Genomic DNA, 25,177 nt, shown 5'->3' on the forward strand with positions numbered 1-25,177 from the left:
CATACCTACTGATTTCTGTCCCATTCAGATAATTCCTTCGTGATGCTTTTTTTTGTCTTACAGTGTATCTGAGAAGTACAACAGATGGCAAGGATGTTTCACGGCACTTAGCTAAGAATGTACCCATTTAGATGACAGAATACTGACAGACATTGTTGCACACAGTAACAAGTTTCAACTCCACAGTACACAAGTTTCCACTCCACAGTACACAAGTTTCCATGTTTATCATCTGTCTAATGCACAGCATACATGAGAACGAAATAATCTGTAACTCCTTTGCACAATTTTACAGAGGCAGTTTGATTTTATGATGTGATTTTGCAATCAGTTATACCTCTTACCACTGTTGTCGCAAGAGTTTGTGGTGTGTTTTAACACTTACTACTGTTGTCACAAAAGTTGTGCTTTACTGTATATATCTAATATTGGCTATTTTAGCTTTTAATAAATCATTACCAGGCTTTACAGATGCAATAATGAGTAACAATTCTGTTGTGCATGGAGAGCAATATATTCACTGCCCTGAAGGATTAGCATGTATGCTATGAACTGTGGACATTCGAAGTAATAAAGTCACATAACATTATTTTGTAATTGAGGTGATCAAAGTGGTGAGAAAAAGTGTAAAGAGATGAGTTTCCTATCACTGAAAGTGATCTGGAGAGATGTGGGTCATCCACTTTCACCATCATAAAGAAAACATTGTGGACTGTTAGCTACATGACAGAAAACTTGGTAACTACAAATAGATCTGAATCACCATAGTTAAGGAAAGAGTTGGTAAGTTAAAACATATTTAAGGACTGACTTAGATAAAATTGGTGGAATCCTACAAAGTGATCAGATATTTTAAACCTGTACTTCAAGAGAGAATTCTTTCATGCTTTTTGAAACACAAGGAAGCTGGAGTACATCTTCCTATTGATTGTCACTTGGATTTGCTACTAAACCGGTAATTCTAGCTGTCATCCCATCTGTATATCAGACCTACTGATTTCCATCCCATTTGGATAATTCCTTAATGGTGTTTCTTCTTCTTCTTCTTCTTCTTCTTCTTCTTCTTCTTCTTCTTCTTCTTTTCCCTTCCTGTGAGTGTACAGTGTATTTTACTTGCAGACTTTGGTGCCCTTCGTTTAGAAAACTCTAATGGCTCCAATGTTATGGATATATTGGACATCTAAAGACATAACAGATCAAGATTTCAATAGGTTCCTAAGGAAACCTTCAATGAAAAGTTGCCAACAGATTTATAAACATTGCCAAAAGTACAGTGCAGAAAACCAAGCTTTCTTTAAAAGCAATTAAGAGTATTTTGCTATTTTATTTAAATGTTTCAGGATAACCATTACTAGATTTTTAAGACACATACTGTACAATGCTTTTTCAATTGTCCTATTTATTTACTAAAACACAATAAACTTTTCTCAGTGATCAGAAGGACCATGTAAGGAAAAGGATAAATAAGTAAGCATGAATTATTCAGACATAACAATATAACAATCAATGTAACATCACTGCAAATATTTTCAGAAGGAAAAAACTAAATAACTAGCATTACATTTATCATTTGAGGAACATCTACTGATATTTCCCCACACTATATGCATCACATGAACCTTGACTATCTTTCTTCCTCTCTGTCCCACATACGAGACGGAGGAGGAGGAAGAAAAGGAATCAATCACAGTCTTAAAAATCATTAACAAATTGAGTGAATAATAACATTTTTGCACTAGGATTGTGTGTAATTTTACCTTCAGTTATCCATTTTTCATATATTATACATTTTCATAGTCATGTATTGAGGTGTGCATGACATGGCAACATGAAATTATTTGTTTCTTATGTCATACATATGTTTAAAATGTTTAACTGGATAGTTTTATAAATAATTGATTGTTATATGTTTAAAATGGTTTTCTATAAATAATTCTGGATTGGTACAGAAAAAGACAAACAGTTCAGGTCATAAATGTAAATACACAGAACATTTACAGATTTTAGATCCATGAACAAATGTCAGCACGACTCTCTAGGCTTTACATTACACATATTATTAATAATAGCTTTTTGAAGTAAAAATATTCTATTTACTCTATTTGTATTCCCCCAAAAGATTAGTCCATATCTTACAACAAATTCAAAATAACTGTGGTAACACCTTTCCTATTGTCCAAATCACTTGCGTTACACAATAATTTCATTGTAAATGCAAGACTGTTTAGCTTAGTTGCCAAGTAGCTTATATGAGAGGATCAGGATAATTTTTTTCTAGAAACACCTTCAGGAATTTGACAGAATCTGCTTCCATAAGCACCTGATTTTTTTGGGTAATTTGGAAGTCACCTTATTTTGACTAGTTTTAACCTGTGTAAGTTGGGTTTTTTCCTTGTTTCATTTTAATTCATTTGCATCACCCTAGAACCAAACTACATACCTACATAGGGTGTCAAATGACTCTTTGGGGAATTTGTTCTGTGATCTCACATTCAATGGGAACAGATGTCTTGTCTGCAAATAAAACTGCGTGGGATGTTATATTTAGAGGAAAATCAATTACATAAAATAAAAACAAGATTGTGTCTAATATGGAACCTTCTGGGACTACCTGTGAAATAATTTTTGCCATTCTGGGGAACAATTTCTACTACCTGACATTACAGCTACCCTTTGCCTTTGACCCATTAAATATGATTTGAACCATTTCAAAGCACTACTGTTTCTTCTGTATCTTTCTAATTCACGCAACAGTTGAGTGTGATTGACACAGTCAAAAGCAGAAAATTTCACAGAAAATTCCTCCAACTTTTTGGGATTTATCCAGAGATAAGCAAATTTTCTCAACAAATTTTTTGATGGCATATATTGTGCTCTTCCCTTTCTGGAAGCAGAACTCATTTAATAGGATGATATTAGATTTTACCATGAAATTTTGGATCTGGATTGCAACAACTATTTTGAATATTTTTGAAAATAGTGCAGAAGACTTATTGGTCAGTAGTTTCCTTTATCTTCCTTTGAGCCTTGCTTGAACAATGGCTTCACTACTGCAGACTTTAGAACATCTGGGAAGCATCCTTCTTCAAATGAATGGCCAATTATTTCAGATAGGGCTCATGATATTATACCAGGAACTTTTTTAACTACTCTGTGGGGTATGAAACAGTGAAGGGTGCAAAGAATCAAATAGGTGGAAAAGTCAAGGACTAGCAAAAATTCTTAGATAACACAGGAGATACTGAATTTAACTGATGAAAGGAGAAAATATAAAAATGCAGCCAATTAAGCAGACAAAAGAGAACTCAAATGTCTAAAAAATGAGATGACATGAAGTGCAATATGTCTAAGCAGGAATGGCTAGAGGACAAATGTGAAGATTTAGAAGCATATATCACTAGAGGAAAGATACCACCTACAGGAGAATTAAAGAGGCCTTTGGAGAAAAGAGAAGCAGCTGTATGAATATCAAGAGCCCAGATGGAAAACTAATCCTGAGCAAAGAAGGGAAAGGTGGAAGGAGTACATATATTGCCTATACAAGGGAAATGGCCTTAAAGGCACAATTATAGAAATGCAAGAGGATGTATGTGAATATGAAATGGGAGATATGACACTGCGAGAATTTGACAGAGCACTGAAAGACATAATTTAAAACAAGGCTCCACGAGTAGATGACACTCCTTCAGAGCTACTTATATCCTTGGGAGAGCCAGACATGACAAGACTTTTCCATCTGCTGTGCAAGATGTACAGGACAGGCGAAATACCCCACGACATCAAGAACATTATAGTGATCCCAACTCCAAAGAAAGCAGGTGCTGACAAGTGTGAATATTATCCAATTACTAGTTTAATAAGTCATGGATGCAAAGTAATAACACAAATTCTTTACAGAAGAATGGAGAAATTGGTAAAAGCCAAGTTATGGAAGAACAGTTTTGATTCTGGAGACTGTTAGGAACACACAAGGTAGTACTGACCCTACAACTTCTCTTAGAAGATAGGTCAAGGAAAGGCAAACCTACAATATAGAATTTTTAGACTTAAAGAAAGCTTTTGACGATGCTGACTGGTGTTGTCTCTTTGAAATCCTGAAGGTAGCAGCGGTAAAATACAGGAGCGAAAGGCTATATAAAACTTGTTCAAACCAAACAGCAGTTACAAGAGTCAAGGGGGATGAAAGGGATGTGGTGGTTGAGAAGGAACCGAGACAGGGCTGTAGCCTATCCCCAGTGTTAATAAATCTTTACACCGAGCAAAGCAGTAAAGGAAACCGAAGAAAAATTTGGTATAGGAAGTAAAGTTCAGGGAGAAGAAATAAAAACCTCGAGATTTACTGATGACACTGCAATTCTGTCAGAGACAGCAAAGAACTAGGAAGAGCATTTGGACACAATGGACAGTGTCTTGAAAGGAGGACAATAAGATGAACATAAAAAAAAGCAAAATGAGGCTAATGGAATGTAGTCACATTAAATCAGGTCACACTGAGGGAATTAGATTAGGAAATGACACACTTAAAGTGGTAGATGAATTTTGCTGCTGGCCGGAGTGGCCGAGCGGTTCTAGGCACTACAGTCTGGAACCGAGCGACCACTACAGTCTCAGGTTCGAATCCTGCCTCGGGCATGGATGTGTGTGATCTCCTTAGGTTAGTTAGGTTTACATAGTTCTAAGTTCTAGGGGACTGATGACCTCAGAAGTTTAGTCCCATAGTGCTCAGAGCCATTTGAACCATTTTTTTAATTTTGCTATTTGGACAGAAAATAACTGATGTTGGTAGAAGCAGAGAGGATATAAATTCTTGATGGGCAATGGCAAGAAAGAAGTTTCAGAAAAAGACAAATTTGTTAACATCGAGTGTAGATTTAAGTGTAATGGAAGTACTCTCTGAAAATTTTTGTATGGCGTTGAGCCATGTATTGAAGTGAAACATGAACGATAAACAGTTTAGACAAGAAGAGAATAGAAGCTTTTGGAATGTGGTGCTGCAGAAGAATGTTGAAGATTAGATGGGTAGATCACATAACTAATGAAGAGGTACTGGCTGGAATTGGGAAGACACGAAATTTGTGGCACAACTTGACAAAAAGAAGGGATCAGGTGATAGGACACATTATGAAGCATAAAGGGATCACCAATTTAGTATTGGGGGGACACGTGGGTCTATAAAAATCTGAGAGGGCGATGGAGACATGAATACAGTAAACAGATTCAGATGAATGTAAGTTGCAGTAGTTATTCAGAGATGAAGAGGCTTGTACAGGATAGATAGCATCAAACCAGTTTTCAGACTGAATACCACAACAGCAGTGTATATTTCATCCCATCCAGTCAAATTTTTATTTTTATGGGAGACTACTACCTTTTCTACATATTTAGCTGTAATTCATTCAAATGTAGTTAGAACTTGCCTGTGAACATGATCTACTTAAATCAATGCCTCATTTTGATACAGTAACAGAAAACACATTTAAATATTCTGATATTTCTGAAGAATTGATTTTGGAAATCTGTAGACTGCCAACTATGACACCAACTTTAGATTTTACAACTGCCTGTATCACCTTTGATTTATTTGTATGTGTGCCATTTATTTGCTGCCTTTGCCACCCTTCTAAATAAAGTTTTATACCTTTCTACACAGTTTATAAAATCTAAATTTGTATAACTTTTCAGTGCATTATGGAACTGTCTTTTTCTGGCACTTGACACTTTTACACCAGCAGTTATCCATTTCAGTTTACTTGTCATCTTTTTATGACAGACTGTAGGGGGGAATAATTTATTAAAAACATGCAAGAAATTCTAAGAAATCTGCCACTCTAAATGGGTGAAGCACAAGCCAATCAACTTTCACAAGGCTTTCGCTATCAGTTTTCACAAAATTCCTTTCTAATGTTACTTAAAAGTTATAACTGCATTTTCCATCACTAAACAGTTAACTGTTTGCTCCTTAACACCCTACTCCTAGCCTGTGATATCAACAGAGCATCAGCCAATAACAGGGTTTTTCAATCACGACATCAGATCTTCATTTTGAATGATTTTTAAGCTTTAATTACAAAAAATAACAAACATTTTGTGAGAATATTGACTGTAAATGCTATTTATATGTTACAATCAATCGGAATAACCAAACCATACTTTTAGCATATGAAAATAGCCTACTAAACATACTGGATTTGAAATAGCTACACAGAACAAGCAAAGAAAGCACAGATGGTGGAATAATAAACGTGAAGAAGCACTTAACACAAAAAAGCTTTGAACAGCTGGTATAGCACCAAAACACACAGTAATTGGAAAATCTATCCATTTGAGAAGAAGTGAGCACATAAAATTATTGAGGAAAACATACAAAGCAAATGATGGGGAGGCAAGCCAAAAAAAGGAATTAGGAGAAATGCAGACTGAACAAGAGATCTTACTCAACAGAGACAAATTCAGACTAGATGTCAAGAAATTCAAATGTTTTCAGGATGTTAAAACAAACAGAAAATCAACTGGTGTCAAATCGTCATGTGAGAGGAAAAGAGCTCATTCTGAGAAAATGGAAGGATTGGTGGGTGATGATGGAAGATAGATACAAATAGTTATGTTGATGTGGTCCTTGGTTGCTCTATAACGAAATAAAATAAAAAAAATTAAGGACTGATTTTCATGTGGTGTTTTTACCTTCATGTGGAGATTCTCTCCACATGAAAATAAAAACATCACCTGAAAATCAAGTATTACAGTTGACTGAAGTTCCTCTATTACAGCTCATGAATAAATCACAATGATGCCTCCCCTGTGTCAACAGATCATAAGAATACGCACTTCTGAAGTTACGCAGCCACTGCCATTTGTTCTTATCAACACATTTTACAATTTTTTTGTTTCACTGATAAAAGTGTTAAGAAAAGCAATGTTTGTGCGTTAATTAGCTCTGCTGAATGGAAAAGAATGCAAAAAATAAAGTGGACTGCATTTTATAACACAATGATAAAAAAAGTTAAAATTAAATTTTTCCACGTCAGCTGCCTTTTTATAAAAATGTCACTGAACCTGTAACTTTAAGATGAAAACATTTAGATTTAAAAACTTCAATGACTGACTTCCTTTATATCTTCAGTTACATTATTTGCCAAATATTTTAAACACAAATTGCTTAATAAGCTAACTACAAGAAAATCATTTGGAACTTCGTTATTATTATATCATTCTTATAAATGTATGAAGAAGAGAATCTGAAAAATGTATTTTACTGCATTCTTATTGTTGGCTAATAAGCACTATTATACGCTGTGAATAAAATTATGTTAATGAACACTCACATACTGTAGGAACCTATGCAGTTCTGGATGCGAGTTTGGATCATTTGTCGCTTCAAAAAGTGGCAAAAAAATATTGTTCAGTATTTCTTGAAAGTTGTCCATCAGTTTGTTCGATTTGAATATGTCACTGAAAAAAAGAGTAAATAAAACAAATTAATATAGTAAGTATGCACGTGAAATACATATATTAACAGGGGAAAAAACTGAAAAAAGGCTACATGAATGTTGATTTGAAATATTCTTCATTCAATTTCTGTTTGCAATCATAACACAAAAATTTTATTTCAACAAAGTTAAGTTATTTATGCCCACTGTAATTAGTAGAGATTAAGTTTTGTTCACATGTCACTCCATGTGTTTAAGACAGTTTCAACAACACTGACAAAAAAAAATATTGTCAATGTTAAACAAACCCTGTGAAGACAAAAAAGGTATATACAGGCAATAGTCAGATAGATACACAAATAGTAAAGTGAGCTTCAGCAGTTGTTAAATGCAGTAATTAACATATAGTTTTTACAGACAATCTATTATTTTCAATTGGCGGTGTATCAGAATTAAGGATATTAATGGAGAAGATGAAATGACAATCCTTAATACTTAAACCTGGATGATTACTTCTGAATGGGACCACTACATTGGCTATTCCATGATGAAATCTGGGAGACTTCCTAGTTCTCCATTAGTTACATCCATCATTTACGAATATTTCCCTCTAAGGAGTCTTTAAACATATTCTTATAACTAGTGCTAGTTAGGTAATATGCTAAATTACCTCTAGTGCTAATGTTGTAGCCATAAATTACATCTATGCATAACATTTGTTGTTACAGATCATTATCATTATCATTATCATCATCATCATCATCATCATCATCTATGAGTGGAGTGCAGCATATACTGTTGTCAGGTTGCCATATAGCGATAAGATACTTTACATCACTGGAGGTGTTGGATGTAGATTTCTTTTGATTGATGTATTGTTTGATGCTAAATATGAGGTATGGCTATAAAATAACAAGATTATTGCTCTAAAACATTTTATTCCAAAAACACACATATTTAGTTATTGTCACCCTCAATATACTCCTCTCTTCTATCCCCACAATGTTCATGCCACTTTCCCATTGATGAAAACAGTGATGGAAGTCTCCCTCTGCAAGCTCCTTGATGAAGCGTGGCACTTTTTCTTTCACTGCTTCTGCACATAGTAATCTTGTTCCTTTCAGTGCAGATCTGACCTTGGGGAATATATAAAAGTCACATGGTGCTAGGTCAATTAAATTAGGGGAGTGGTCTAACACTCCGAGGCCGTACTGTAGGAGCCGGTGCGTTTTACTGATGCAGAGCCCATGACTTGTTCTTCCACAATTCCAGTATCTTTTTTCTTATTTTAATGGACTTGAGCAAGAACCTCACGGTAGTAATGTTGATTACTAATTTAACCTTCATGAACCCAGTGAAGACACACAATTAATCACTTTGAACCTTGATTTACTCATTCAAGCTTTTTTTGCTCTAGCTGAAGTTGGGTCCTTCCAAAGCATGAACTGGCACTTGAGTTTCTGGACTGTAAGTGAAAAACCAAGAGTCATCAAATGTTGTCAGTCTTTCCAGAAATTAGGATCATTTTCAATGGTATTTGGTTGATCATGAGAATTTTCAGTACCAGTTTCACACATACTTTTCTTATGTGAAATTGTTTATGTAAAATTTGCCTTGTGCATTCTTTGTCAACTCCTACAGTTTCATTCTTTGTCAACTCCTACAGTTTCATTCTTTGTCAACTCCTACAGTTTCATTCTTTGTCAACTCCTACAGTTTCAGCAATCAGTTTAATACTCAACCAAAAGTCATACCAAATCATATTATCTACTTTTTAGATATTTTCATCCACTGCTGATATTGAAGGGTGCTCTGGGCATGAGTCACCTTCAATGTCTTCGTAGCCATCTCTAAACACTTGAACCACTCAAAAACTAACTTCTTTCATAAAAGATTGGTTTCAGTCACAGTTTTTCCAAGTTTCATGTGAAACTTGATGACAATTCATTGCTCTATTATTACACTTACCATTTTCCTGGCAAAACAAAATAACAGCTCTTACACAGACAAAGGCCACGGCCATACTGATTTATCTTCAGACGTAAGAGATGCCACATACAACTGAGATGACTTCACACTTCACAGCTAATTGTCGTTCATCTTACTCTGTGACAGCATCAGTTCCTTTATCTTATATCCGCACCTCGTAGATGCTGCAGAAAGTGATGGATGCTCAAAACTCATTATATGACCTTTTTCACTATTCTCAAGAATTGGTTCCACATCACACAGTGTATAACTTGCACTCCCTGACTAGTGACCAAGTTTTTTACCAAATTGTCTACATCATGCATGTGTGGGAGTTCTTATATATAAAAACAAAAGAGGCTAGAATTAAATACAAAACAGCAACACATCTTCTCATCCCTCTGCTCCATGTTGGCAGGAACCCCACTGATTGGAGTTTGTTCTGTCATAATCCACTCAATAAGGACAGCCTTCTATCAGGAAGTCCAGCATGCCCAACTGGAATTGACACACAGTCTTACTGAACCTTCATCGGATGATGATTAAAGTGACCAATCTATTGGCTTACTGATTGCTCCCTTCTGGACATATCAATTGTTCCTCTGTGTATACATCTGAGTTAAACTAGTGAGCCAAGTCAAAGTGGGAAGTGATATTAAAATAAACATAAAAGGGCTGAAATACTGTGACATAAGGGAGAGATGTGTCAGCTGTAAACAGTTGCCTTTGCCTTTGCCCCCCCACACCCCCCACCCTTCTTGACTTCTGACCTGTCATCTACATCTACATCTCTACTCCAAAAGCCACCTTACTGTGTGTGGCAGAGGGTACTGGTGGTAGCAGTACCATTATTTTCCTGCTTCTCTGCTCCACTCATGAATGCTGCATGGGAAGAAAGGCTGTTGTAAATTTTCATATGAGCTTGTAATATAACCAAGGAGCATATATAGAAGCCAACAACAGCATGCTAAGCAAATGATTCAAACCAAATCTTGTTTACATTCGTAAATTCTCTGAGTCATTCCTTTATTTATTCATTTACGATAATTACTGAGTGTTATGATATTCTTGAATATGATGTTATTATTAGTCAATTATGCATAAGTACTGTTTGTTTTCTATGTAAACTGTACCACACTTTCAACAAGAATGCTACTTCAAATGTTAAATAATTATACTAAATGAATATATCCAACACTGAATTATGCCATAAACATTTTCATTGTAATCAAAGAACAAATTATATGTGTAACTAAAATTTGTTAACTCTGGATTGTTAAGAAAAATCTATTTTGAAACACTGAAACAAAAATATTACATCTATTGCATTCCTGAGTATCATATCTGTTCTGTATTTTATTATGTATGCCACTGTGCACCCCAGTTATACTATAATTAATTTCAGTAATTGTAATATCAACAGTAATTGAACTGGTTTGAATTGTTAAAACTGTACTTACAGCTTGGAGGCTGCATTTGTCATGCCAGTTCGGTACAGTTCATGGTTCATATGAGTGCAGGGCAGTAACAGTTTAGACTATGTTCACAGCAGTGTGATTGATTGTAAAAAGTATTCAGTTTCCACTAAGCTTCCATCAAAATTAAAAGTCATGTGTTCATTAATTTCGTTACAGAACCACACCTATGTCTCATAGAATTAAGCTCAGAAAGTTGGAGACTGCAGCAAAGAGATCTGAACCCCCCCCCCTGTCATCGGGTAAGTATTATACTTCATTTTAGTAACAGACAACTACAGACTTAATCAAATCTGTGATATGTTTCATTTACGTATTTTAAAGAAGCAGTATACAAAAATAAAAAAGTATGTTTTATACTGTTGTATTGGAAGTTGGTTAGTTACAAGTTCGAACTTTTCTCTTCTTTTCCTTTGTGTTCATTTCACAAGACATGTGGGAGGAAGTAATATGTTACCCATCTCTTCTTTGAACATATGCTCCTGGAATTTAAACAGTTACCTTTTCTCTGATACAAAACATCTCTCTTGTGGTGACTGCCATTAGAGTTTGTTGAGGAGCTCCATAATCCTCTCAGCTTACTAAATGATTCTGTGATAAAAAGTGCCACTCTTCACTGGATGTTCTCTATCTCTTCTGTTAATCTCACTTGGTAAAGGTCCCAGACTGATGAAAAATATTCATAATTGGTTGAAAATGTCTTTTTGTAAGCCATTTCTTTCATAGATGAATTACAATTCCTTAATTTCTCCAAATGAATCTCAGCATGGCACCTTACTTTCTTACAATTTGTTTTATGTAGATACTCCACTTCCAGTCACTACAGATGGTTACTCCTAGGTATTTTACAGTTTTTACTGTTTCCAGTGATTTTTCTCCAACAGCATACTGAAACAGGGCTGGATCTCTTTGCTTACTTACATGTGCCGTGTTACATTTATTTATGCTCAGAGTCAACTACCACTTCCTGTACTAATCATTGATACTCATCAAGTCATTCTGCACTTCACACAAATGTTCTGGCATTGGAACCTCCCTACAGTTAACAGCATCATCTGCAAAGTACCTCATACAGCTTACAAGGTTATCCATAAGATCATTTATATATTGTAAGTAGTAACAGCACTATAACACTCCATTGGGGTGCTCCAGAAGTTACCTCCACATCTTTGATTTAATCTCAGTAATGGTAACATTCTCAGTTCTCTCTCTCTCTCTCTCTCTCTCCAGTCATAAATCTAGTGCAATGATACTTTGTAAGCTCTTATTTTGTTCACTAAACAACAGAGCAAAATTGTATCGAGTGCCTTCCAGAAGTCAAGCAAGAGTGTCATCCTGACTGCCTTTGTCTATCTTGGTATACAGGGCTGAACAGACTGATCTGTATTTTGCAAGGCTTCTATATAAGGGATCGGTTACAGTTTTGTAGGGGAAATTTTTGTTCTACAAATGCATATAATGCATAATCACAGAAAATGTTCCAAAATTCTGTAACATATTGACATCACAAATATAACTGTGTGTATCAGGTAGCCAGCCTTTCTTGTTGGAAATGATCTGTTTCTTTTATCAACAGTTAGTGTTCAAAAAGGCTACATACCTCAGCACATACCTGAGAAGAGGGACCTCAGGTTCAGATAGTGGCTATGTGCTTATTCACAACACAGTTTTTTCTGACGCTTGAATAGATAATGGGCTCCACCTTGCAGCTGTTTAAAGGTGATTAAATTATCAATTAATAGGTGATGTTTGTGTCACTGAAGAACTATCTAATGACTTTAATGGTGAAGCCAATTTCTTCCTTCGACCATGAAAATTTTTTGGACCATGAGATCCTGAAGGAAATGAGAACCTCATGTCTCCTGTAAACAGTATTGCCTTTGTTGTACCTTGGAAAGTGCCATAAATTTCCTCTTATTTGATAGTGTCAAATGTATCAGACAGCCTTCTTGATGGCACATCTGTGTAGGAGTCCAGTTGCATCATGGTGTGATAAGAACTAGATAATCATAAAGTGATGATGTTGCACGAGCATCATGAACTCTCCAGTGGACTGAGGGGGGAGCATAGGACTATAGCCCAAAAGGTATACGACCAAAAATATCCCTTAAATCTCATCAAATGCATGGGAAAGCAATAGTTCAGAATACGTCAGTCATGATCTGAGATCAGTTAAAGTGGCTTGATATGACATTTGAGTTTCACTCCACAAGTGATGGTGTTTGTCAAAACTACCCAACATAAGAATTGGTGGAGGTAGCTCAGTGATCAGGATTAACATTTTCAGCAATGTCTCCTCTCCATTGGGTTGGTAGTAAACACAAATGATAAAAATTCTGTGGAATTTTTTATGTACAGTTACAGTCTTCAATGTATTGCTAAACAATATTTGTAAATTTAAAAAAATTCTCACCAAACTGAATATTCATAAAAGCTTCAGGCTTCCAGCCAATAATCATTCACTAAACTCAATGCTATTTTGACAGGGCACCTACCTGTCATTCTCAAATAGCTACTGAAGACTGATGAAGATATTCCCTAATCCCACAACATTATGATGACAGACTGACCACATTACGTGATGGACAGCACTTTCTATAGTGGAACTGCTTTCAAGGTTGCCACTCATCATAGCTGTAAATGAAATCTGTCATCTTTGTTTAGTGCAAATCATGGAAATAATGAGGTTATGTACAACCATGTTCTCTGGCACTGTCTTTGAGTACATGTGCTCTTAAGCAAACTGTCTGGATCTGAGACTGTGTGAGCTCTGTGTGCAAGTGTTTTAAACACACTCATAGTTTACCTAAAACACTTGCACACAGAGTCTAAGATCTATTCTGCCCAAAGAACGCACCCACTTAAAGATAGTGAGCAGATAAAATGGATATTCTACATGGCAGGTTCACAGGATGCTATCAATAAAAGTCAAAACCTTGAAGGCGGATAAAGAAGAGAGCTTTCCAGCAAAGTCACTTGCTTGTCTTCCCTTTGCTGCCAGTATTTTTTTCAAGATAACCAGAATCCTCCTAAAACTTCAGGTTTAAGTAGTTTTGTATCCACCATCTAAGGTTGCAGACCACCTGGGCTCAGTAAAGTATAGTTCATTTTTGTGGACAGTTATAATGTACAAAATACTTTATCAATGTGATATGCTTACATGGGCTAGACCTCAAGCACTGAAAGAACACTGCCCCAATCATCATCTCTATACTTGACATTTGCAACCAACCAAGTCTGTTACTGTTAAATATTGTACTCCACAAGACAGTCAATGGAGTATGATAAGACGACAATTGTGGCTCCAATAACATCTCTTTTAAGCTCCATTAATAAAGAGCTTATGCAAATAAACATGACAAAAAATCTGATGTGCCACGATAGCAAGTACAATCTGAATAATGTGTGGAACCCTGTTATTACCAATACTTTCTCCACACCAAGATCACAAGAGTACACTGATGGCCACTGTGAGCAGTTATCCTGAGAACAGCTCAGTTCAGGAGTTCCACTGGTGATGGTGCTACCTGCGAGTTAGTGTGGTCAATATGCCACCACATCCTTAATGCATGCACTGAATACACATAAAACAGCAGGACAAGAGAAGTCTCTGTCAGTCTTCAATGATTCACTTGATGACTACTGGCAGGCGCCCAGTCGAAATATCACAAGGTATAGTAAATGACAACTGGCTTCAAGCCCGAAACTTCTTTCGAATAAGCAATAGTTGTCCATAAAAACAGCTCACACATCAAGAACACATTCCACTTGATAGTTTTTCAGAGTCAGTTTAGGTTACAAGACAGGCTCGATATTTGAGGGAGGTAAGAGTAGAAGTTACACGAAAATGAGTTTCCTGTATTGCAACGCAAATTGCTGGACAAAGGGATAGTAGTTTCAGTGTAACGAGGTGGTGAATGTAGCCATCACAATTCCACTGGATATATTCTTAATCTGTGGTGGTGTGAATGTGGTCTTAGATGGTTCATGGTTCACTATTCGCTTGGCCCCACGTTAAGGAGAGTGAGCTTCATTTACATAATTCCTGAATCAGTGGAAAGAGGGAGTCTGTGTAATGGTACTTGAATTATGTAACCATTACGGAAGCTCACCTGAACCTTTCGATACCAGCAATATTCTACTGTTTTTCTGTAAAGTAGTTAACTTATTTCTGAGACAACATTCAGATTTGATTTCATTAATGTAGAGGTACTTTAATACATCGATATGTCTGTATTGCAATGATATTATTCTTATGTGTATTCTTTCTTTGACGTACTTTTAACTCTTGATTTTTGGGCACGTAAGCGATTATTAGTTAGTTGTTAGAGAGTTGGACCTTGAAAAAGTCAATTCTTGGACGTCATGTTGGAAAGACGCATATTGCAGTCAGCTTATAAAATGTGAGCTTTAACAGTGAGGAAGGTGTTTTCGGGTAAGTTTTGTATTGTGAAGTGATGTTTTGTGTGTTACATGATATTGCAACAAAAGCAATAAAAAGGAAGTGTAACTTAAATTCAGAGTGGTGATTACTTTTTTACATCACCATTGACCTGCAAAAGTGTAATCTTCAAGAATGGTTTGTGAAGCGCATCTACAAAACTTTTGAATATAGCAGAATAAAACCTAGGCCTCTTTGCATCCGAGCTTAGAATCATCACCACCTGGATTTTCTACGATTGAGCCATGATTTTACAACGAGACCACCATGGGAAACATGAAAAGATGAGTGCCTAGTTTATTCATTATTACATGAAATGACTTTATTAGCTGTGCTCTAATGACACCTGCCACATAATAACTTTGTTGACGCCTGAAAATGCAGTATTTAGCAGAATGAGCAACACCACAATCATTATTAAATTTTGACCTATGTTGTGGTAGGGTTGTTAGATCTGGTGTGGTCAAAGCAGACACATCTACCTTTATTTTATAATTTTTCTTGTCATCGATTTCCTTTTTTTCCTTTATCTGATGTATTCTGAGTGAAATTAGGGTAGCAGACTGTCCCAGTGGATGAATGAGTTACTCTGCAGTCTGTAGCACATGCCTCTTTTAGCTGTTGGCCCTTAGGGCCACAGGATAGTAGAAGTGAAGGAAAGTCAAAGCAGGATGGGGTAAACTTCTAATGTTTGTTGTCAGTCAGGAATTGTTTTATTCTGGCAGAGTCTGGGGGGCTGATCGTCCCAGTGCAGGTTTCAAATTATCCTGTTATGGGGCATCACTGTACTTACCAGAGAAAGAATGTTACAACGGATACCTCTTAAAATAAGCTGGATAAAAATAACAAAAATTAATATAGTGTGGGTAGTGGTTATTTAAAGCCTAGTTGTGTACAGCGTACAGATTGGACCGCATCATTATACGTAGTTCTTCATCCATCTGCATTATTAAATTATGATGGAACATTATATCCTGCACCAAGTGGGGTCTCTTAATGGGTTATTTGGATAGGAATATCACCAAGCAGGTCACAGGAAAACTAATTGCCACAACTGGTCAAGGAATACTTTATGATGGAGCCAATTCTCATTTTGGCAATTGCTGCCACTTCTATAAATCTATCTGCAATCTGTTCTCTGAAAGGCAGCACTTACACAGTCAGAGAAGTATTTCCCGAGCTGGGTACAAATCAAACATTGTGGAGCATGTATTTCAAGTTGGTTTTCTTTCAGTGGTGTGGTCAGGGAGGGAAATATCGTAGGACTGCACTTTTCTGTGTTGAAATTGCTCTGGCATTCTGGTGGACTGATGTCTTCAGTCCTGAGACTGGTTTGATGCAGCTCTCCATGCTACTCTATCCTGTGCAAGCTTCTTCATCTCCCAGTGCCTACTGCAGCCTACAGCCTTCTGAATCTGCTTAGTGCATTTATCTCTTGGTCTCCCTCTACGATTTTTACCCTCCACGCTGCCCTCCAATACTAAATTGGTGATCCCTCGATGTCTCAGCACATGTCCTTCCAACCGGTCCCTTCTTCTTGTCAAGTTGTGCCACAAGCTCCTCTTCTCCCTAATTCTATTCAATACCTCCTCATTGGTTATGTGATCTATCCATCTAATCTTCAGCATTCTTCTGTAGCACCACATTTCGAAAGCTTCTATTCTCTTCTTGTCTAAGCTATTTATCGTCCACGTTTCACTTCCATACAAGGCTACACTCCATACAAATACTTTCAGAAACGACTTCCTGACATTTAAAGCTATACTCGATGTTAACAAATTTTTCTTCTTCAGAAACACTTTCCTTGCCATTGCCAGTCTACATTTTATATCCTCTCTACTTCGACCATCACCTCTTATTTTGCTCCCCTAATAGCAAAACTCCTTTACTACTTTAAGTATCTCATTTCCTAATCTAATTCCCTCAGCATCACCCGACTTAATTCGACTACATTCCATTATCCTTGTTTTGCTTTTGTTGATGTTCATCTTATACCCTCCTTTCAAGGCACTGTCCATTCTGTTCAACTGCTCTTCCAAGCCCTTTGCTGTCTCTGACATCGGCGAACCTCAATGTTTTTATTTCTTCTCCATGGATTTTAATACCAACTCCGACCTTTCTTTTGTTTCCTTTACTGCTTGCTGAATATACAGACTGAATAACATCGGGGATAGGCTAAAACCCTGTCTCGCTCCCTTCCCAACCACTGCATCCCTTTCAGGCCCCTGGACTCTTGTAACTGCCATCTGGTTTCTGTACAAATTGTAAATAGCCTTTCGATCCCTGTATTTTACCACTGCCACCTTTAGAATTTGAAAGAGAGTATTCCAATCAACATTGTCCAAAGCTTTCTCTATGTCTACAAATGCTAGAAATGTAGGTTTGCCTTTCCTTAATCTTTTTTCTAAAATAAGTTGTAGGGTCAGTATTGCCTCACGTGTTCCAACATTTCTACGGAATCCAAACTGATCTTCCCCGAGGTCGGCTTCTATCAGTTTTTCCATTCGTCTGAAGAATTCGCATTATTATTTTGCAGCTGTGGCTTATTAAACTGATAGTTCGGTAATTTTCACATCTGTCAACACCTGCTTTCTTTGGGATTGGTATTATTATATTCTTCTTGAAGTCTGAGGGTATTTCGCCTGTCTGATACATCTTGCTCACCAGACGGTAGAGTTTTGTCATGACTGGCTCTCCCAAGGCTGTCAGTAGTTCTAATGGAATGTTGTCTACTCCTGGGGCCTTGTTTCGACTCAGGTCTTTCAGTGCTCTGTCAAACTCTTCACGCAGTATCGTATCTCCCATTTCATCTTCATCTACATCCTCTTCCATTTCCATAATATTGTCCTCAAGTACATCGCCCTTGTATAGACCCTCTATATACTCCTTCCACCTTTCTGCTTTCCCTTCTTTGTTTAGAACTGGGTTGCCATCTGAGCTCTTGATATTCATACAAGTGGTTCTCTTCTCTCCAAAGGTCTCTTTAATTTTCCTGTAGGCAGTATCTATCTTACCCCTAGTGAGATAAGCCTCTACATCCTTACATTTGTCCTCTAGCCATCCCTGTTTAGCCATTTTGCACTTCCTGTCGATCTCATTTTTGAGACGTTTGTATTCCTTTTTGCCTGCTTCATTTACTGCGTTTTTGTATTTTCTCCTTTCATCAATTAAATTCAATATTCCTTCTGTTACCCAAGGATTTCTACTAGCCCTCGTCTTTTTACCTACTTGATCCTCTGCTGCCTTCACTACTACATCCCTCAGAGCTACCCATTCTTCTTCTACTGTATTTCTTTCCCCCATTCCTGTCACTTGTTCCCTTACGACCTCCCTGAAACTCTCTACAACCTCTGGTTTAGTCAGTTTATCCAGGTCCCATCTCCTTAAATTCACACCTTTTTGCAGTTTCTTCAGTTTTAATCTACAGTTCATAACCAATAGATTGTGGTCAGAGACCACATCTGCCCCTGCAAATGTCTTAAAATTTAAAACCTGGTTCCTAAATCTCTGTCTTACCAATATATAATCTATTTGATACCTTTTATATAATCAAAAAAATCATACTGGTTACAATGAACCTCATATCGTACTGGCTACTGTGTTGCATCTTGGGCACATTGCACATACCACTTATGCAATTGATGCTTAAGATGGAACTGCACTATTATTGGGACATGAATCATATTGGGTGACATGCATGCCAAATAACTGCTCACAAAAGATCTTTGGTGCCCTTGGATATTGAGTTGCCCTGTTGCTGTTGCTGAGCAGCCACCCACCAGCATTTGAGCTGTGATTTTTTTTTCTCAGCTATACTTTAAACCTCTTTAACATAGCCCTTTTTAACCAATAGGCATTAAGATGATAGCTTATTGCAATATCTATTAGTTGTTACCTCAAGTGGGACTATGTTACCCAGCAGGACTAATTCCACCCTGCTTTACAGTAACTAAAAGAAAGGGGGGGGGGGGGGGGGAGGCTAGGAATAGACCACCAAAAGCAGATTCATTAGGTTTACTTGAACAAGCATTGCATACTTCATCAAAAGCCATCAATTTTTCCAACTCAACTGCTGATCAGGCCACAAATTTATTTGGTCACTAATAAGGAGTAGTTCTTCTAAGCAAATAATGGAAATTTTGTGCTACTCAACAGCACATCTCTCTAGTTCCTTTATATTTAGTCAATGAATGAAAGCATATTTCTTTACAGACAGAAATATAAAGTAATAACACTAATGTCTGAAAGTGGAGATAAGCAAGTGACCTCTAACTATAGAAGCATCTTCCTCCTTCCTGTGTTCTATAAATTTTTTGATTGTATATATCATAATTTTAATTGGTTAACTAAAACGGCATGTCAGTAAACGCATTTCCCTTGCATGGAGTCATACGGTATGTCAACTACAGAAAAGTTGACAAGTATTCTGATAAAAGGCCCAAACACATCTATACCAGACACAGCCAGAAGTAGTATGGGACACGCTCACAACTAGGTCACAGCAAACAGCATAGCACTCAATCTTATGAAAACCCATAAAGTACACACAATCCAAAAGAAAGAAAAATTACTTTCAAATACCTCAAGGGGAGATCATAAACAGAAATTTGTTGAGGTTCTGTGTGTGTTTTCCCTAGGTGTCTAGTCGAATAATAAACTGAGATTGTACCAGCAGATGGATGAGTTAACCAAAAACCTCACTTCTGCCTGCTTTGCAATTACAGATCTGTTTAATTATGTTGACCTACATGTGGGATTGCTTACATGCTTTGGATACTTGCACTCAATACTGTCACTTGTGGCATAATCTTCTGAGAGAATATCACAAAGGTCAAAACATTGTCTTACACTCACTCATATGCTAACACATTTATTTTCAAATGCTATTTGTGACTAATAACAAAAGTGACCCAAGAATGAGCTTTGAAATTATTAACCACACCACTACAAGTAAAAATTACTTCCATATTTGAATCTCTATCTATGGTTCAGAATGGTGTTTTCTATTCTGGTGCAAAAGTCTTTGACATGTTGCCAGTAGCTATCAGGAAGGAAACTGGAAACTCTAAACTCGAAAAATTAAAAAAGAAAAACATACCTTATTAACCAATCATCCTATAATTTATAAGAATATTGGACTTTGGGATGCAAATCCCAACTAACACTAACATTCACATTAAGCAAATTTTCAACTTGACATGTATATTGATAGTTGATAATCTTCTGTGTAAGTTACATAAAGCAGCTGGGTAGCTTAAGAGGAAGACCAGTGGTTATTTAGGAAGTAGCTGCTTTTCTGCTAATAGAAACAGTGATAAAGTAACCATCATCAATTACAATAGAGTCTTGATATTTCGAGTTTCACATAAATCAGAGCCTCCTAAAAGGAAAAAATAAATAAATAAAAAAATAAAATAAAAGAGTAATAAATAAATAGAAAAACTGTTGTATAGCATATCAATCCCTGATCCATTTCCTCCACTCGCTCACAGCAAAACACCAGATGAACCACTCAATCTCCTCAATTGTCTCTTTGTCAATAACACAATGCATATGCTTCTCTCTGTTTTTAAATGTTTATAAAAGCAATCAATCCTATTGTTGAAAGTGGTGTTTTACATTTGTCATTGTCGGTACAGTGCAGTTCTGCATTTTGTTTCCTTTATTGACTGTTTTTGTTTTACGCCTCCTAAAAATGATTGCTGCAACAAAGAAATGGAAATTTGTGCCTTGGAATGTCAGAAGGATTGGAATGACATGACAAAGGACAAACAATTACGAAATGCTCTCAATTTCGGTGACATAGAGGTTACTTTTGATGACTGATGAAGACACAGATTTAAATTGGAACAGTTTTCTTGAAGGAAATGCTCTGAAGAATCTCTCAACTGAAAAATTAGAAGGAAGTCTAGGTTCGAAAAAACAAGTGAGGTATTGTTCCAGTGGTTTACACAATAAAGACAGAAGGGGTCTCCAATGTCTGGCCCAATTTTGTAGTATAAAGCCTTGGTTTTTTTTAGAAACAGCTACAAGAGAGAGGAGACAGTTTTGCTGCTAGTGTGGACTGGCTCGACAAGTGGAGAAGAGGTATGGAGTGTCTCAACTAGATGTATGCAGAGAAAAACTATCTGATGACTCTGAGGCTAATTTGGAATTTATTTTGAAGTTTAAAAGAATCATACCTGAAGAAAATGTATCTAATGAACAAATTTACAACTTGACAAAGCTGGTTTCAATTTCAGGACGTTGCCAGCAAAAACACTTTCTTCTTATGAGGGGGGCAAAAAAGAGAACTCCTCAGCACAAGAAAGTAAACAACAGCTCACAGTTATCAGAGCTTCAAATGTAACTAGAAACAACACACCAAAACTGGTTGTGACTGGAAAGTCTGTCAAGCCAGGAGTGTTCAAGAATTTACTATGTCAGCTCTTCCAGATATCTACATACCTGGATGAGTCAGGAAATCTTTAAGAATTGGTTTTTGAACTCAGTTGTATTGGAGTGCAAAACGTTTATAAAAGAAAGCTATTTTAATAAGTGTTCCTCACATCCAAGTATAGATGAACTGCAGTGCAATGGGATTCAGCCTCATTTCTCACCCCAAACACTACCAATTTGATTCAGCCAGTAGATCATGATATTCTCAAATGCCTGAAGAGAAAACATCATTGTTGATTGTTACAACTGGTTTTGTATTTGGAAGGCAATGAAAGCAATGTAGGAGCTTTAAAGAATGTGACAGTGAAGGGCATCGTGTACTAGATCAGTGACTCAGAGTGAGAGAGTCAGACTCAGTTTCTAAGTCATGGAGAAAATTCTACAGGAAAGTACACCTAACACAGCAACTAAAGATTTTGACGATGAAGATTGTCACTTGTTGTGTGCATTAATCAGAAGGTTGCCAGGCTGTGAAGAGCCATAAAATGTGGAAATAACTGAATGGTTGAATTCAGACAAACAGTTAGAAATTAATGACGCCTCTGTAATAGATAAGGTTAACACCCCAACACAGTGTGAGAGTGATAGGATGACAAGGCTGAGACTGTACAATGATAAGTCACATTGATGGATAGGCTGCTCTTGAGACCACTGTGTGCTATGTGTAATGACAGCCAGATGGGATACCAACCAACATGCTGCTCTTCACATGGCAGCATGATTTTGCTGCGCAAAAAAATAGCACCTCCACAAAAAAAGACACTGCCATTATTTTACAAAGTAAACAGTTATCAGACTAAAGTAAAAACTTTGATTCTGTCAAAGTAAGTGCCTAAACACATCATTTTAATAAAGTTCATATTTTTAAGTCTGTATTCTTATCAACTTCATTCTATTTCTTTTTTCCACATAAATTTGAATAGTTCAAGTTTTCAATAGTTCAAAGTGGTTCCAGTCCCATTCAACTTAACTAACAAGACTACTGTATCAGTTTCAGTGGACTAGCGGGAGTATCTTACTCAGACTCATAATTCATCTCAATTACTTTGTCACTGTTTAACTGACCCTGTAACTTGTCCTAAAAGAAGACTGAAAAAAAGGCAAACTATGTTTGTAGTGTCTGTAAATTTAGAGAAAATTTTTGACAATGTTGACTGGAATAGCACTCCGTCTTCAGGCCATGAGTGGCCTACTGGGACCATCCTCAGTGGAGGATGCGGATAGGAGGAGTTCTTGACAGAAGCCGCTACTATTCGGTCGAGTAGCGCCTCAATTGGCATCACGAGGCTGAATGCACCCCAAAAAATGGCAACAGCGCATGGCGGCCTGGATGGTCACCCATCCAAGTGCCAACCACGCCCAACAGCGCTTAACTTCGGTGATCTCACAGGAACCGGTGTAGCCACTGCGGCAAGGCCGTTGCCTGATTGGAATAGACACTTTGAAATTCTGAAGGCAGCAGAGGTAAAACAAAGGGAGTGAAAAGTTATCCATAACTTGTACAGAATCTACACTACAATTATAGGAGTGGAAGGATATGAAACGGAACCCATAATTGAGAAGGAAGTGAGACAAGGTTGTAGCTTATCCCTGATGTTATTCAGTTTGTACACTGAGCAATCTGTGAAGGAAAGTAAGGAGAAATTTGGAGAGGGAGAAAAAATAAAAATATTGTGGTTAGCGATGAAATTTAATTCTGTCTGAGATGGCAAGGGACTTGCAAGAGCAGTTGAATCAAATGTATAACGACTTGAATTACAAAGCTATAAAATGAACATCAACAAAAGTAAAACATGGGTAATGGAGTACAGTCTATTTCAACCAGGTGATGCCGAGAGAATTAGCTTAGGAAATGGACATTAAAAGTAGTCAATGAGTTTTGTTATTTAGGCAAAGTAGAAAGGATTTAAAGTATGCAGCTAGTGGTCTAGCAGTTAGCCGGCACGGTAGCTCAGCGTGCTTGGTCAGAGGGTTAGCTACCCTCTGTAATAAAAAAACTGAGTGAATGGATCAACAAAGAACATGAACGGATGTCGTCGGACGTCAGCCCCAAACAAATTCACCGAACAATGTAGAGCAAAATGAGATTTTTTTTTTAAAAAAAAAAGCAGTTAGCATTGCTGCCTCCAGATTGTGGAGTCCCAAGTTCGATTCCCGGCAGGGTCAGAAATTTTCTTTGAATGGGGACTGGGTCTTTCTGATGTTTTAATCATTTCATTCCATCTCCATTTATGTGCAAGTTGTCAAAGTGGTGTCAAATAGTCTTGCACCAGGTAGCCAAACATCCCCAGATAGGGTCCTCCACCTAATAACGTCATATGGTCATTTCATTTTTTATTGTCTTAGGCTTAGTTCTTTCAATGTTACATAGCATATTGGGCAACAAGTTTCTTCCCGTGAATCTTATCTGCTGCCAGGTTTTCAACTTCCTCCCAGTTCATGTCCTTGCACTGAAAATCCTTTCCAAAATTTGTTTCCAGGTGTTACAAGCTCTTCCTCTACTTTTATATTCAATCATTGGTTTCCACAATAGTGCTGATTTGGAGATTCTTCCATCTTTCACGCATAGAACATGTTCTGCAAGCTTCAGTCTTCTTTCAACAATGATTTTGTGTAGGCTGCAGAGATGACTTACTCTGAGCATTTTGTCATCTGAAATGAGTTCATGATAGACGATCTTTTCAATTTACCTTAAGCATCACTGGTGAAAAACATTTAGCTTGTGAGCAAATTTAGCTGACATTTTCTAGTCTCACATGTGTACATGGCCATCTATAATATGATAGAGGAGTACAGCCAAAGTTTTGTGGCCATATTTTCAGAGTCTAATTGCCATATGGGTTGCATTCATTGGAAGAATGTAGATTTTCCAGTTCTGCTGGTGATGCCTGCATCTATGTCCCCATTATTACAGATAAGGCTGCCAAGATATGGAAATCGGTCAACACCTAGTAGTACGTTCTGCTGCACTATAATTTGAGAAACATTTCCATTCTTATGCACAATGTATTTGTTTCACTCCTATTTATTTTTTGGTTCTACATAACTGGCTATTCCATCCGGTTTGGTAGCCACTGACTGCAAACTTTAAGGGTTTTCTGCAAGAAGAACAGTATTATCAACAAAATCCAGATCCATAAGCCTAGTTTGCTCATTCAAACATATGTTCAAGTAGGAGCACAGTTTCTCTCATTATGAAATCTATGACTAATACAAAAAGGGATGGTGACAAAATGCACCATTGTTTGATGTGTTTCAGAATACTAAAGATAGGGGTGTTTCAATCTTCTGTTCTTAAATAGTAACACAAATTTAGATACAGGTTTCTGAACTCAGTAATATGATGATCAGGAATTCCACACAGGCTGACAATATGCCATAATTATTCTTGGTGTGTACAATCAAATGCTTTTTTGAAAGCAACAAAG

At 36.9% G+C, this 25,177-nt stretch overlaps 1 protein-coding gene and 1 pseudogene across 4 annotated transcripts in view; both read right to left on the bottom strand.

Annotated features, from left to right (window-relative positions):
* Positions 1-25,177, bottom strand: part of LOC126257893 (AMP deaminase 2) — a 470,969-nt gene that overhangs the window by 46,266 nt on the left and 399,526 nt on the right. For all 4 annotated transcript variants that reach the window (XM_049955599.1, XM_049955600.1, XM_049955601.1 and 1 more), the window contains one exon: positions 7,323-7,449. In XM_049955599.1, the coding sequence (XP_049811556.1) occupies positions 7,323-7,449 (127 nt within the window). The remainder of the gene's footprint in view (positions 1-7,322; positions 7,450-25,177) is intronic.
* Positions 23,056-23,173, bottom strand: LOC126212140 (5S ribosomal RNA; annotated as a pseudogene).

Source organism: Schistocerca nitens, chromosome 1, assembly GCF_023898315.1.
Source record: "Schistocerca nitens isolate TAMUIC-IGC-003100 chromosome 1, iqSchNite1.1, whole genome shotgun sequence".
Lineage (NCBI taxonomy): Eukaryota > Metazoa > Arthropoda > Insecta > Orthoptera > Acrididae > Schistocerca > Schistocerca nitens.